The sequence below is a fragment of the Balaenoptera ricei genome, chromosome X (genome assembly GCF_028023285.1).
Source record: "Balaenoptera ricei isolate mBalRic1 chromosome X, mBalRic1.hap2, whole genome shotgun sequence".
Lineage (NCBI taxonomy): Eukaryota > Metazoa > Chordata > Mammalia > Artiodactyla > Balaenopteridae > Balaenoptera > Balaenoptera ricei.
In genome coordinates this window covers 18,888,823-18,903,443 of record NC_082660.1, presented here as the reverse complement: position 1 = coordinate 18,903,443, position 14,621 = coordinate 18,888,823, and the positions used below count along the sequence as shown (strand labels likewise).

Sequence of the window (14,621 nt, the reverse complement as noted above, 5' to 3'; positions counted from 1 at the left end):
AGCTTCCTGAGGGCCCTCATGACATGGTTGCTGGCTTCCCCCAGAGCGATCAATCCAAGAGAGCAAGGCAGAAGCCAGATGTCTTTTATGACCTAGCCTCAGAAGTCACACCCTGTCATTTCCACAGTATCCTATTAGTTACAGACGTCAGCCTTATTCAGTGTTGGAGAGACTACACAGGGGTGTGAATACACAGGAAGTGAGAATCACTGGGGGCTCTATAAATATTAAGTGAATAAGGCGAAAAAATTACTAAGAATTGCTCTGCCAGGACCTCTTCTAGATAATGAGAAGTCTGGATTAGGTGGCCACTTAAGTTTCCTTCCTTGTAGCTCCAAAACTACGGGAGATTATTTTCCAATTCTCCCCAAATAGATTGTCAAGTGGATTCAGGGATTTAATTTCATTAAGGTCCAGTAGAGGCCACAGGTGAGTATTTGCTAACTTGGCTTCTACTTTATGGTTTTAGGCAGAGTCAGCAAAGTATGAGAAATTCTACCAGTCTGAAACACAGTTATTTCCTTAACAGCAAAACAAATCTATGTTTGATTTCAGGATTAATTCTATAGTTTGATGCCAGCGTTAGCCCAGCCTCTGCACAAAGGCTTATCTTCTTTCACAGAGTATCTGTGATTAAACTGAGGCAACTAAATCCCTTGTGTATAAGAGCAAAGATAATAAAAAATCATTGGTTTTAGCCCTTAGGCCTTGCTTGTTTTCAAGCCAAGGTTTTGTTTGCTTAAAATAATTCCTTAATATGATTCGAGACCTACGAAGAGAAAAAACTAATATTGAAATAAGGCACTATGCAGATACACATTGATACTGAATACATGAAATGAATTTTATTCTAAAGACCAGTCTATATTAGCGGAAATGAGAACCAAATGTAAGCGGCTGCCCCCTTAGGCTCACCCTCCCGCCTCCCATACGACCACCTGATTAGATCCAAAGTACTTTGGAAGCTGGGTCAGAAACACGCCACGAGGCTCCCTAGATCCCATCCTCTCACAGTGCTCTACACCACGGATTGGCAAACTACAGCCATGTAAACAGTTTCACTGGAGCACAGCCGCGCTCATTTGTTTATGAATTATCTATGGCTGCAATGGCAAAGGTGAGAATCTGCAACAGAGACCATATGGCTTGCAAAGCCAAAAATATTTACTATCTGGCCTTTTATAGAAAACATTTGCCGATCCCTCGTCTACACCTCTGGCAGCTTGGCCTGAGGTGAACTGTCATAAGCCCAAATGTCTATGCATGCTACACGCTATTCTAAAAATTTTTAAGGGAGAATGGGGGTATTACTGTTTACGTTGAGGTGTTACATACATACAGTAGAGGAACAAATTTTCATGGTAGGACACAGTGAGTTTTTTACACAAGTATCGCCTGTGCAACCACCTCCCAGATCAAGGTAATGTCTCCTATGCCCCCTCTCAGTCAATATCCCCCGAAACAAAGGTAGCCATTAGTTTAACTTTTATCACTGAGACCACAGATTTGTTTGCCTGTTCCTGAGCTTCATACGAACGGGACCGTGCAGTGTCTCACTCACCATTAAGTCAGCGGCCTTCTTACACACTGCAGCATGGAGCACTTTGTTCTTTTCCCGTGCTGTGCAATATTCAATGGTATGAATACAGCACAATTTTATTTACCTACTCTTCTGCTGATGGAAATTAGGTTCTTTCCAGATTTTTGCTATTATGAATAAAGCTGCTATGAACATTTGTGTACATGTCTCTCGGTGGCCATCAGGATCCATTCATCTTATCAAGAGTGGAATTTCTGGGTGATAGGAGACATCAACAAATACTTTTCCAAATGAGTTGCAATTGTTTAATGTACAAAAATATTGTTTTAATGTATAAAACCTTCTGAGAACAAGAGTTCAAAATACGCCCCTCCCACAAACTTCATATTACGCTGTGTATCCTGTGACAGACTGGCTATCCCAGGCATTAGTGGCGGGCGTGCCAGTTTTTGATACACAAAACCCTGACCTTGACAATATGCTGGCACTTTTCAAATTGATCTTGTTAAACCCTACCAAAAACTCTGTGGACTAGGTAACCTCAACATGTGACAGATGAGGACAAGAGGGGTCAGGAAGGAGAAACACCTTGACCAAGGTCATGCAACTAAATCAGCGGCACTCAAGGTCTCCCATCGAGCTTCTGTCTTCCTACTAAAAGCAGGAAGACCTGGGACTTCCCTGGAGGTCCAGCAGTTACGACTCCGCGCTTCCACTGCAAGGGGCACGGGCTCGATCCCTGGTCGGGGAACTAAGGTCCTACATGCCACACAGCATGGCCAAAAAAAATAAAATAAAATAAAATAAAATAAAAGCAGGAGGACCAGCTTTGCATTTATCACAGAGTTAGGGAAGCACAAGCTTAGGCACCAATAACCTCAGCTCCTTGTTTTCCTGTTTAACTACCTTATCAGCTCAAATATAATTAAATTCTGCAACAGCTCCTGAGTATAACTCCCCGTACAGCAGACTTAAATCATCATTATTTCACACTACACTCTGTGCCTTAAGACGTTGCTATCCAGCTTGACAAGGGTAGAAAAATAAGAAGCTATAACCGCCCTGCAAAAATCTAACATTGAAAGATCACCACGAATCATAGGGTTTCACATATAGGCATGGATTTGCAAAAACAAACAAATAAACAAACAAATAAACAAACAAAAACCCTACAGGTTTTTCTATTTTCTACTCAAGTCTCTACTGCATGCTGAAGCTGACTTAAATGGCATAAATCAGAAAATGATAATGCGAACTGAATGAAATTCTCATAAATCACGTTACTAAGTATAGTTACATCTTAGATGTGAAACCCAATTAAACAGATGGCCACATGCTGTCAGAATCAGCCCCTAATCAATAAAGATGTTCATTTTAGAAAATCACCTCCATTTTTCACTTCTTCAGTGAAGCAGAAAGGTGGTACTTGGGGGCTGGGGGGAGTCCCAGGAAACCCAGTGGGGAAATGTATAAGGAACTCCACCTGTCTTAATTTATAGTCCGGAAAATCAGAAAGGAGGGAGAAAAAAAAGTCACCCACAGGATTCCTTGTCATCTTGCCTGGGAATGTAATTTACAATGAGAGCAAGCACTGGTCATTAGGAAAACAGAAACAGCTTGAATCTCTTAATTAAAATACTGCTTCAAATTGTTCATTCCAAACCCCCTCTGCTCATGAGCTTTCGAGAAACCACTGGGCTACCCTGAAATGGTTGCTTCCTCAGTAAACCTCTGATAAGATCACCTCTTCCCAGAAAGAAACAGGCTGAGCAGGGGTGAATCCTGGAGGCAGGATTTAAACCCCCCAAGAGCAGTGAGTATTCACTGACATTGGAAAGCCAGTGTGGAAGCACTGCTGAAGAGTCTACATCAGTGCCTTGCCTAGCATAAGAACTGATCTATTACATTCACCAGATTGGTGAAAATTTTGTCTACCAATGCCAAGAAGTGATGAAAATGAGAGCTGGTGAAAACACTTCTGTACTTCGGAACACTCACTCTGGAAAACATTTGGTGTCATCTGAAAGTTGAATATTTGCATACTCTACAAGCCAGTAATTCCACTCCTAGTATATACCCCAAACACTTGTTTCAGGGGACATGTATGAGAATATTCAGAGCAACATAGTTCATAATAGCAAAAACCGGGGGAAAGGGGAACACTTAGGTCTGTAGAACAGATAAGTAATCTGGGGTACAGTCACACATGGAATGTTACACAGCAGTGAAAATGAAAAACCTACTGCAACATGCTACCTGGATGAATCTTAAAAACACGTTGAATGAAAGCACAATTGCTTAAGATTGCATGCAATATAATACCATTTTTATTATGCTAAAAATAAGTAAAAATAAACAATATATTGCTTAGGGATACATATGGTTTAAAATTTATTTTTTAAAAAAAGAAGAAAATAATAAAATCACAAAAATCAGAATAGTTGGGCTTCCTTGGTGGCGCAGTGGTTGAGAGTCTGCCTGCCAATGCAGGGGACACGGGTTCGAGCCCTGGTCTGGGAGGATCCCACATGCCGCGGAGCGACTAGGCCCGTGAGCCACAACTACTGAGCCTGCGCATCTGGAGCCTGTGCTCCGCAACAAGAGAGGCCGCGATAGTGAGAGGCCCGCGCACCGCGATGAAGAGTGGCCCCCACTTGCCGCAACTGGAGAAAGCCCTCGCACAGAAATGAAGACCCAGCACAGCCATAAATAAATAAATAAACAAACAAACAAACAAACAAACAAACCCAAAGTTTAAAAAAAAAAATCAGAATAGTGGTTACCTCAATGGTGAGGAAGAGGAAAAGGATGAGGAGGAGCACAGACAGATGCAATGACATCAGGAATGTTCCAGTTCTTGGATGGGTGGTGGGTTCATGAACGTATATTTATTTTATCATATGTTTTCTTATATACTTTGTAACTTTATGTGTTCTAGCATGTTATATATAATCTTTCGCATGTACAAAGTAAACCATTTTCTTTTAAAATAGATAATTTAAAGAATTTTCTATCACCCAGCAAGTTATTGCAATTGATATCAGTATAATTCGTGTTATATAAATATAACCTATATTATTATAAATAGTATTTATAAGTAATATCTAAAATATCATAATTTCCCATGTAACACATGCAGCTTACTTCTCAACTCAGAGCTATAGCAAAGCATCATGTTGTATATTTTAAATATATAAAATTTTTATTTGCCAATTATACCTCAATAAAGCTGGGGGTGGGTGGAGAAAGCAATGGTATTTTTATGACAATAATGCACTGCCAGCTAACTGTTTTCCTGTTCACTACTCTCCCAGACCAGTCCGGCAGAGACTGCCATTCTCCAAGGTGGCCACACGAGGGCGACTCTAAGAAGGTGTGCCTGCTGGGAGTGGGCTGTCCCCTCTGGCCAGGGAGTCCTGTCAGGATGAGGGCCAGCACAGAGGACCTACCACAAGTGGGTAGACAGGAAGCCTCCCTGAGAAGGTGGCATTCAGGCAAAGATTTGAAGGAAGTGGGAGCGCGAACCACGCAGATCACTTGGAGAAGTTTTCCAAGGCAAAGAGAACCCTGAGTACAAACGCCTGGAAGGAAGAGTGTCTCGTGCTCTAGGAACAGGAAGGAGGCGAGCATGGCTGGAAGAGAGGGGAGATAAAGGCAGCATCATAAGAGGCCTCGGGGCCATTTCAAGTAATTTGGCTTTTATTCTGTGTGAGATGGGACGCTGATAACGGGTTCTGAGCAAAGGAGGGACATGAGATGACTGTAAGACATCTTAAAATGGCTGCAATATTATATTTAGAATAGACCAAAGGGGGATAAGTTCAGAAGCAGGGAGGCAAGTGAGGAGGCTATAACAGGGATTCGGGGGGAGATGGTGAGGGCACAATCAAGGGTAGCAACTCCTTATAAATTCCATCCCCCGTGCTCAACAAACAGCTGAGAGACATGCTTAAGACCATGAGATCAGAGGTGCTCACCATGCGAGGGGGTGGGGGTGGGGACCAGAAGACGCGCAGGAGCAGCCCGCCCTCCCACAACAGGTCACTGCCAGCCTGCACTCGGGGTCTGTCATTCTCGTCAATGTCTTCAGGCTTTTACTACATATGGATGTACCTCTAGACAATATATAGAACTGTTCTGCATGCTTTTGAACTCTATTTATATGATATCATACTCCACATATTTTTCCAAGTTGTTTTTTTTCACACACACAACCTATTATTTGTGAACTTCATCCATGTTAATACATGTCACTCTGGTCACTCATTGTTCGCCACTGTCTGGCATGCCCTTGTGTGAACATGACACATTTTGACTCATTCTCCTTTGGAGGGCCACATAGGTTATTCCCCTTTCGCTGCTATTATAAACAACACTGCTATAAGCATTCTCACGCGGGCCTCCTCATGTGCGACTTCTCTAGGGCACTGCTTCCCCAACTGTGTTAGACTCACCTGGAGGGCTTAATAAAACAGATTTCTGAGCCCCAAGTCCAGGGTTTGTGAACAACAGGTCTAAGGCGAGGCCCAAGATTTTGCATTTCTAACAAGTTCCCCTGGGACTCTGTTGCTAATAATCACGGGACTACACATTGAGTAACAGCACTAGTGCACATGTCGAGCGCTCAAGTGACATTCACAGACACGCATGCCCATCGTTGGCTTTTCTAGGTGTTGCCCAATTGTGCAGCAAAGTGGGTGAACCGATGTACATTTCCACCAGCAGTATGTGTCCCTGTCGCCAACATCTGGTGCTGTTAGATTTTTAATTTGTGCCAATCTGACCTTTAATAATTTTTTAACTTATCATGGTAGTTATAATTATGTACCTAATACATGTAAATAAAAGAAACTCAAGACTCTACATCCCAGGATTAATTAGAGCATTTCAAAGCTTTTCTAACAGCTTCTAAATTCTCCCCAGCTACCTGCTCGTTTTTCCCATCAATCCTAGTAATAAATAAAACAAAAATCAGTAAGACCATTATGAAACAAAAGTGGAAGCTTGTTCCTTTTCATGGCCAACATCACTGCAGTTTTATTTACTGTAGTTGCTTTTTTTTAACTTAATGGTTATATGAAGCTTTTTTTAAAAAACTTATAAGGTAAAGAGAATGAGGAAAATTGGACATATGGGTAGGGAAACAAACTTCCTTCACCAACATACCTGGTCACTTCTGGGAGGAAATAAAGAACGCCCTACTCTTAAGTCACAGTCACGGAAAAGTTCCGTCCATTTTGTAGCACATTAACAAGGAGACAAGGAGCCGCTACTCACGGATCTGGTTGGTGGATGCACTGTAGAAGGCATTGACAGTCGTTGGATTCGTAAACCACCTGTAGAAACGGAAACAACCACCGCCAAGTGATCATCATTATCCAGGCAGGAGGGCAGTGAAACACATACAATGTGGCGGGATTTATTAGCAAATAACCAGGGAACAATGGGGAAGCGCCACACGCAGGGAAATTATCACCTCAGTTTAGGGTTATTGCTCTGCTCAATGAACAATCTCATCCTAAACTGAACATGCCTGGTTATTCACTGTTACTAACATAATGTAAAAAAGCACCAGGGCTTCTGAAACAGCTTTAATGAAAAATTCTAGAATCTAAAGGGATCTCCCCACAGATGGAAACACAGCAACAAGCTGATGTTTGCCAGGCCCTGTTCAATGGGTCCATGGGACAGCTGAGTTTTCTATGCTGCATCACCTCTGACCTGTCCATTAAAGGTTTTAGATTGGTGGCAACATAGAAGTCCATGTAAAGAGAGATAATAAAGCACAACCACGGTACCTAGAGGGTCTGCCTGCTCCAGTAGAAAGTTTACTGATTTAAGCCCCAAAAGATCTAATGGCTCATCCTGCCTCTATCACTAACTAGCCGGGTTGTGGTGGGAAAGTGGCCTATCTTCAGTTTCAGCTATAAAACTAAGGTATTGCATTAAGATATCTTGGGAGTACCTTCCAGCTATGAAGAGTCTACACTGCATTTTAAATGCATAGGAAGTTACTTAGATCAGACTCAGCAAATTTTTTCTGTAAACAGATGGTAAACATTTAGTCATTTCATGGGCCAAGAGGAAAAATCAAGGACATTATATAGGTACTTCTATAGTGAGAGAAGCTTTTCTATAAAATTTTATTGATGAAAGTCAAACTATAATAATCTAGTACAGGGCTTCCCTGGTGGCGCAGTGGTTAAGAATCCGCCTGACAATGCAGGGGACACGGGTTCGAGCCCTGGTCCGGGAAGATCCCACATGCCACGGAGCAACTAAACCCATGTGCCACAACTACTGAGCCTGTGCTCTAGAGCCTGCGAACCACAACTACTGAGCCCGCGCGCCTAGAGCCCGTGCTCCGCAACAAGAGAAGCCACCGCAATGAGAAGCCCGCACACCACAACGAAGAGTAGCCCCCGCTCGCCGCAACTTGAGAAAGCCCGTGCGCAACAACAAAGACCCAACGCAGCCAAAAATAAATAAATAAATAAAAATAAAGTTCCCTTTAAAAAAAAAATAATCGAGTACAATTTTTGGTAATACAGGCCTATTAATGAGAAGAATGAAATTCCTTAGGGGCAGGAGAACATTATGCTTTGAGGTTCAAAGTTAGTGCTTCCTACCGTCAAATCAACCACAGACATTTATCTCTAAAGATCACTCTTAGCTCATGGCTGTACAAAACCAGGCAGCAGGCAAGATTTAGCCCTCAAGCCATAGTTTGCTGACCCCTGACTGAGATGCCTGTTGAGTTTCAGGCACTGCCCTTTATGATTAAAACCAAACATTTGTCTTAAGCTAAACTGCTCAAAATAAACTTCTATAAATCCCTTTTCAGAACAATCATTTACCAATTTATGTCTAATAGAATAATTATGTCAGACTAATAATTTATATCAGACTAACATGAAACTGGTAGGAAATCCAAGTGTGGATTCTAGTTGGTCCACCCATACCTTCTCCCCTTATAAAGAAGTCCATGACTGTCACCCTATTATTATCACTAGTAGTAGTAGCAGCAGCAGCTAACATTCATGGAGCACTTACCACGTCCTACGCACTTTCCAGTCATAGGTTTTCCTCATAGAAAGTACAGGAATTATTAGCCTATCTCACAGGAAAGGACAATGAGACTTACAAGCATTATATACTCACACAAGGTCTAGTCTGTCTGACTTCAAACCAGTTCTCTTAAGCATTATATTATACTAGAGACATCACTGGAAATCAAAAAAGAGTGCCTCCTCTTGTCAAAGCTGAAACCTCTACTCACTTCCATAAAATGTATATTCTTTTCCTTCAAATTTAGGATGAGTATTTCAATAAACCCTAATGTTTGACACACATTTACTGGCTGGCTTACTTTTCTGAGGAGAAAAGTACAGGGAAAGCACTTTTATTGCCCTAATGTCACTACGTGTAGTAGGTAATATTATGCCCCCCCCCCAAAAAAATGTCCATGACCTAATCCCTGGATCCTGTGAATATGTTACATTACATGGCAAAAAGGACTTTGCAGATGTAATTAAGGTCAAGGAGCTTAAAATAGAGCGATTATCCTAGATTATCCCAGGTTGGCCCAATCTAATCACATGAGTCCTTAAAAGTGGGGATCCTTCTCTGGCTGGAATCCTAGGGATGCAACAGGGGAGAAAGTCAGAAGAGATGCTGCAGAACGGGAAGTCAGAGAGATTCCAAGGGTGAGAAGGATTTGACACGCTGTGGCTGGCTGTGGCATGCAGCAGCCATGTGCAAGGAGTGGGAGAGAGTCCTCTAGGAGCTAAGAGTGGCTCCCAGCTGACAGCCAGCAGAGAAGTAGGAACCTCAGTTCTACAATGAGAATCGAAGAGGATTCTTCCCAGAGGCTCCTACTAAGAGCCCAGCCAAGCCATCCCACATTTCTGACCTACAGAACCGTGAGGGAATACATTCGTGCTGCTCTGAGCTGCCGATAAGGCTGTGGTGATTCATTACAGCAGTAACAGAAAACTAACACACAAAGAACCCAGCATTTGTTATGTCTGCTCTCTGGGTCAAGAGGGGAGAATCCAGGTGCCTCTCAACATGGCTTCTAAATGACATTGGACTGAACCACAATATGTACCAAGGATGATGTGTATTCCTAGAGCTCATCTCTTCTCTTCCCATCCCTCCCAAGTCCCCTCCCTTTAGCAAAGAATAAACTTTCAAAACATTAGGTAAGAGCCATGTAGGAACAATGTTTCTAACTTCTGATGGACAAAGGCAGACAAAACAAAGAAATCAAACAACCAGATGGAGCCTGATGGGGCCTCTGAAGCTTCAGCAAGAATTCCTAAAACATCTTATACAAGATGCATGATCTCACCTTTCCTGACTTCCCAGAGCTCCTGCTGGCTCTAGGACATGTTTGGAGCCCTGATTATGCCCAGAGCTGATACTAAGTAGCTGCACTAACAGAGCCTACCAGTTGTGGATGCTATTATTTCTTCTGATTGGACAGTTCCCACACCAAGCCAGCCCTTAAATATTTTGTACATCTCCCTGATTATATCTGAGTTTATTATATATTTAGTTTTACTATTCTCTAACGTAAGCCCACCTGTGCTGGTTTTAATACGTGCTTGTAATTTTTTTTACACTCCTCCCATTAAGAAGTGGACTCTAAATTCCTCTTCCCTTGATTATGGGCTAGTCTTGGTGACTCACTTCTAAAGCATAAAATGCAGTGGAAATGACACCACATGACTTCCAATGCTAGGCAATTAAAGGCAATACAAGCTCCCCCTGGTAAACACATGTACGCCCTCCCTGCTTCTTTTTCAGGAAACTTGCTCTTCAAAGTTTCTGGCTCCACCAGCACGCCACAAAGAAGCCCAGTACACACGGAGAGGCCATAGCAGGCCTTCCGGGCGGCAGCCAGCACCAACCACTAGACTAGGCGAGGAGGCCTCCCGTGTGACTCCAGGCCCAGCCACTACCTGACTGCAACCACATGCAACACCATGAGCAAGAACCACCCAGCTGGGCCTAGTGACCACCGGAACCACGAGAGAAAAATGAATAATTATTGTTGCTTTAATCCTCTAACTTTGGGGGTGGTTCATTTTACAGCAAGAGATAACTGAAACACTGAAAAGCTGGCTGTCCACAGATTAAGTCCTACCCAATGGGTTGAATTTTCCCAGGAAAATGTTTTATCTGCCCAACACAATGGCTTTTAAAAGTACCGAATTGGAATTCCTTTAAATGAGGCGTGCAATCACTAGTTCTCCATGGTCTCCACCACTCCCTATCATTTACACTCGTCTAGGTCAACATCTGTTACCTGATTGGGCCGTGAAGGCATGAGTTTGCACAACTTACCTCCCAACAAGATTTTAAGTTCCTTATGGGCTAAGACTATTGCCCAAGTGCTATATGCTGAGCAAAAATTCATTAAATCTATTTAAATGAATGTATTGCTATGTATACATCTACTTAGATAAACAAACAGTGTCATTCAAGTGCTTTAAATTCTTTTTATTATGTCTTTAGGGTGTTCCTGCAGTCTGTGTTTCGGGAAGGATTTAGTAGATAAGGTAGGAAGAGGTCTCGTATAAATTTCAAAAATATATGGAGATGAAATTATACTGGACAATGGATACATAAAAAGAGTGTGATGATGAAATGCAATAATCTAAAGCAAAACACACTGATACCCTGATTTCTTTGGACCATATAAAATAGATATACATCAGGCTAAAGTTTTACATTTTACCTATTAACTCTTAAAGATAGTCTAGGGAATATGGAATGGAAAAACCATAGAGTATTTATTGCTTTATTTCACATATCCTGTAGATTGTATCCATCCCATTCCATGCTGTAGATAATTCTGGGCAGGACCATAATTTGTATAGACATTTGATATATTTTTACATATTTTTCAGAAGATAGAGAAAAAAATCCAGACATGTTTGGTCACAGTAGAATGAGAGTGAGTTAGTAGGGAGGCTGGCTTAAAATCATTTCTGTCAAAGAAAGAGGATCCTGAGGGAAAGAAATTACTTTTGACTCAAGCTGAGCAGTGAAGTAAATCCTCTATTTTTAAGCAAGCTGATGAAGTGACAATTCTGAGAACCAACCCCTAAATATGTACCTTCAGGGATGACCACCCAATTAATTTCATTCTTGCTGACACTGCCCATCGTGTTAGAAACTTCTTAATGCACATTTGTGCAGCTAAAATGGATTCCATGAGAATGAAACATAAAGGGTGTTTATCTCCTATACCCACAAAGAAGCAAAATGTTATTTCAGGGCTTTATGGAAATATAACCAGGATGTGCGGTTCAAAGTGAACTAGTGTAGTGGAGCTACTCCAGAATCATCCTCATTCGATTAACTCATGAATTTTCAGACCTAAAAGATGTCAATTAAAGTCGATGGGTATCATAAAGCTAAAATTCCCCACAGTGCCTGAAAAAGGACCCACCTGAAATTTCTTCTAAAAAAATGACTTATCACATCACTTTACCATGCAAAGAGAATCTTAAGTTTCCTAACATTGCTTTCCCTGATATAGACATATGGTCTGAGGAATTACTAGCACTGCACTGATTCTCATTCCAGGAGAACTTTTCCAGAAATATTAACCAATTTAATGTCCTTGTGAAAGAGGTATTTGTTTTCATTGACAGAGAAGAAAAAGACACAAGTCACACAGTTTGCTTAAGCCCACAGTCAGCCAGCACTTTTCCAAGGCATAAATATTAGAAGTAGTCAAGGCCATTAGAATCTTACAGCCCATCAGTATTTTAGGATGATGTTAAAAATGACACATTTAGGAGTTTTTCAATTAGCAACCCAGGCCTTGCTATACACCCAAATGCATAATGACATTCTGAAATTAAAGAATTAACTTGGCAGCGTCTCCAATATAGAAGAATCCCTGAGAGCACCCTGAAAGTTCACAAAAATACTGGTGCAAAGTTTGAATTTTTCACAAGTTGCAAAGACAAGAGTTTGAACTTACCTGAAGTAGACCTGAAAGGGTAGGATGATTTACATATTACATGTAGATGTTCACTGAAATACTGGAAACTATTTGAAGTCGTGAGATTTGAGAAGCTAGTTTTAGAACCCTAAATCTAAAATTTCTATTGAGTAATTTAGGCTGGGAATGAAACAGGCGAGATGGACTGAGAGATACTGTGACGAGAGGAGAAAATCAAGGACAATGGAGCAGATGACTTCACATCAGCTCTCTGTCATTTCCAAAGAAGTTCTAAAGCCTTCTGCTTTCTTCCTTTGTGCTTTTGAGGGGAGTCACGGATAGGTAAGGGGAATGGTTCAGCTTTAGGCCTACTCCTTAAAATCAAACACTTTTAACTTACTCTGTAGGCGCATATTGTAAGAAGATTTGAAGGGCAGAGGGCAGGATGGCTAGATGGGACCCATGGCTAAGAGGGAGAGGCGGTAATCACAGCTTAAGCCAAGGGAGGGTAAAGGGCCTAGAGTTTTTCTAGAGGCCAGAACAGAGGAGGGAGTTGGAAGAGGGAGTAACGAGAGACCCATAGAGCATAAAAAGAGCCAGCCAAAGATCTGGAGACCAGAATATCAGACAAGGTTAAAACGTGGGCCGTGAAAAAAAAAAAATGGGCCATGGAAGTCAGGCTTCCAGCTATGACACTATGAAAAGGTCAACAAATCCCTTCCACAAAAGCCAAGTATACCTTTCCCCTGGCTGGCAGCTTGGAGGCCGCACGATGCCTGGAGTTACGGTAAAAGACGTGAACCAGCGGGAGTTCGTCAGAGCTCTGGCAGCCTTCCTCAAAAAGTCCGGGAAGCTGCAAGTCCCTGCATGGGTGGACACTGTCAAGCCGGCCAAGCACAAAGAGCTCGCTCCCTATGACGAGTACTGGTTCTACACACGAGCTGCCTGCCCAGCACGGCACCTGTACCTCCGGGGCGGCGCTGGGGTTGGTTCCATGACCAAGATCTATGGGGGGCGTCAGAGATATGGTGTCACGCCCAGCCACTTCAGCAGAGGCTCCAAGAGCGTGGCCTGTCGGGTCCTCCAAGCCCTGGAGGGGCTGAAAATGGTGGAAAAGGACCAAGATGGGGGCCAGAAACTAACACCTCAGGGACAGAGAGATGTGGACAGAATCGCTGGACAGGTGGCAGCTGCCAACAAGAAGCATTAGAACAAAAGATGCTGGGTTAATAAACTGCCTCATTCGTTAAAAAAAAAAAGTATAAAAATGGACAAAACTGTCAACAAACAACCATCTTAGGGCCCTGGCAATTGATCAAAGGCAAACAACACATTGAAAAATGTTTAATTTTGAAAAACTGCTACAACTTAAGAGGAAGTAGAACAGGAGTCTGTGGCCTTCTTGCCTGGGACTACCAGCATCCCTCCCAGCTCAATCAGCAAGAACTTATTTTATTAGGATAGGGCTGGCTGGAAAACCAGCAGCTTTGCTGCCACAGGGGGTGAACTCACTTGGGGTGGGGGTAAAAACCTGCAACTATGCCAGCTGAAAGTGATAAACCTGGTAGAAAACAAACGAGGAAAACCCACAGCTTTGTGAGCCTGAAGTTACAGTTCCCATTGGGGAAAGTGACAGATCAGCCAGAAATTTAAAAGGGAGACAGTGGAACTGAAAGAGTCATAGAAGGGTGAGATCAGCTCTCCACACATCCCTGGCTGACTGGGAAACTAGGCATGTGTACAGGGGAGACCCAAGAGAGCCCAGTAGAAAGTAAACTCCAAGGGTGACTGGGAAGGGCTGGTGACTTTGAATGCACACCCAAGCCCCACGCAGATCAACTGGCAGAGGGCAGAAGCCCTACAGGTTCAAAGTGTCTGAGCACAAGCTCTGCCCTGATCCCTGGCTGACGACTAAGCTATGCAGACTCAGGGACAACCTCCATGAAGTGAGGCTAAAAAATAAAAATGAGAATTTAAAAAATGAGTAGAGACATCCATGGCCACATACTGTAGCAGAGACAGATTCTACAGTGTTAGTCCAGGAAAGTTACTTTTAAAAAAGCCTCAGAAAAATAAACCAGAATCCACAGTTGCTACAATACATTATCCTAAATGTCA

At 42.5% G+C, this 14,621-nt stretch overlaps 2 protein-coding genes across 2 annotated transcripts in view; one reads left to right on the top strand and one right to left on the bottom strand.

Annotated features, from left to right (window-relative positions):
• Window positions 1–14,621, bottom strand: part of PHEX (phosphate regulating endopeptidase X-linked) — a 198,071-nt gene that overhangs the window by 40,065 nt on the left and 143,385 nt on the right. The window contains exon 15 of the mRNA XM_059910108.1: window positions 6,818–6,876. Coding sequence (XP_059766091.1) covers window positions 6,818–6,876 — 59 coding nt within the window. The remainder of the gene's footprint in view (window positions 1–6,817; window positions 6,877–14,621) is intronic.
• LOC132357684 (small ribosomal subunit protein eS19-like) lies at window positions 13,249–13,756 on the top strand. The gene has a single exon (XM_059911352.1). The coding sequence runs from the start codon at window positions 13,276–13,278 to the stop codon at window positions 13,711–13,713; it is 438 nt and encodes a 145-aa protein (XP_059767335.1). The 5' UTR covers window positions 13,249–13,275; the 3' UTR covers window positions 13,714–13,756.

Bases quoted from the DNA above. Each gene is read 5' to 3' on its own strand.
- LOC132357684 (XM_059911352.1), top strand. From the start codon at position 13,276: ATGCCTGGAGTTACGGTAAAAGACGTGAACCAGCGGGAGTTCGTCAGA.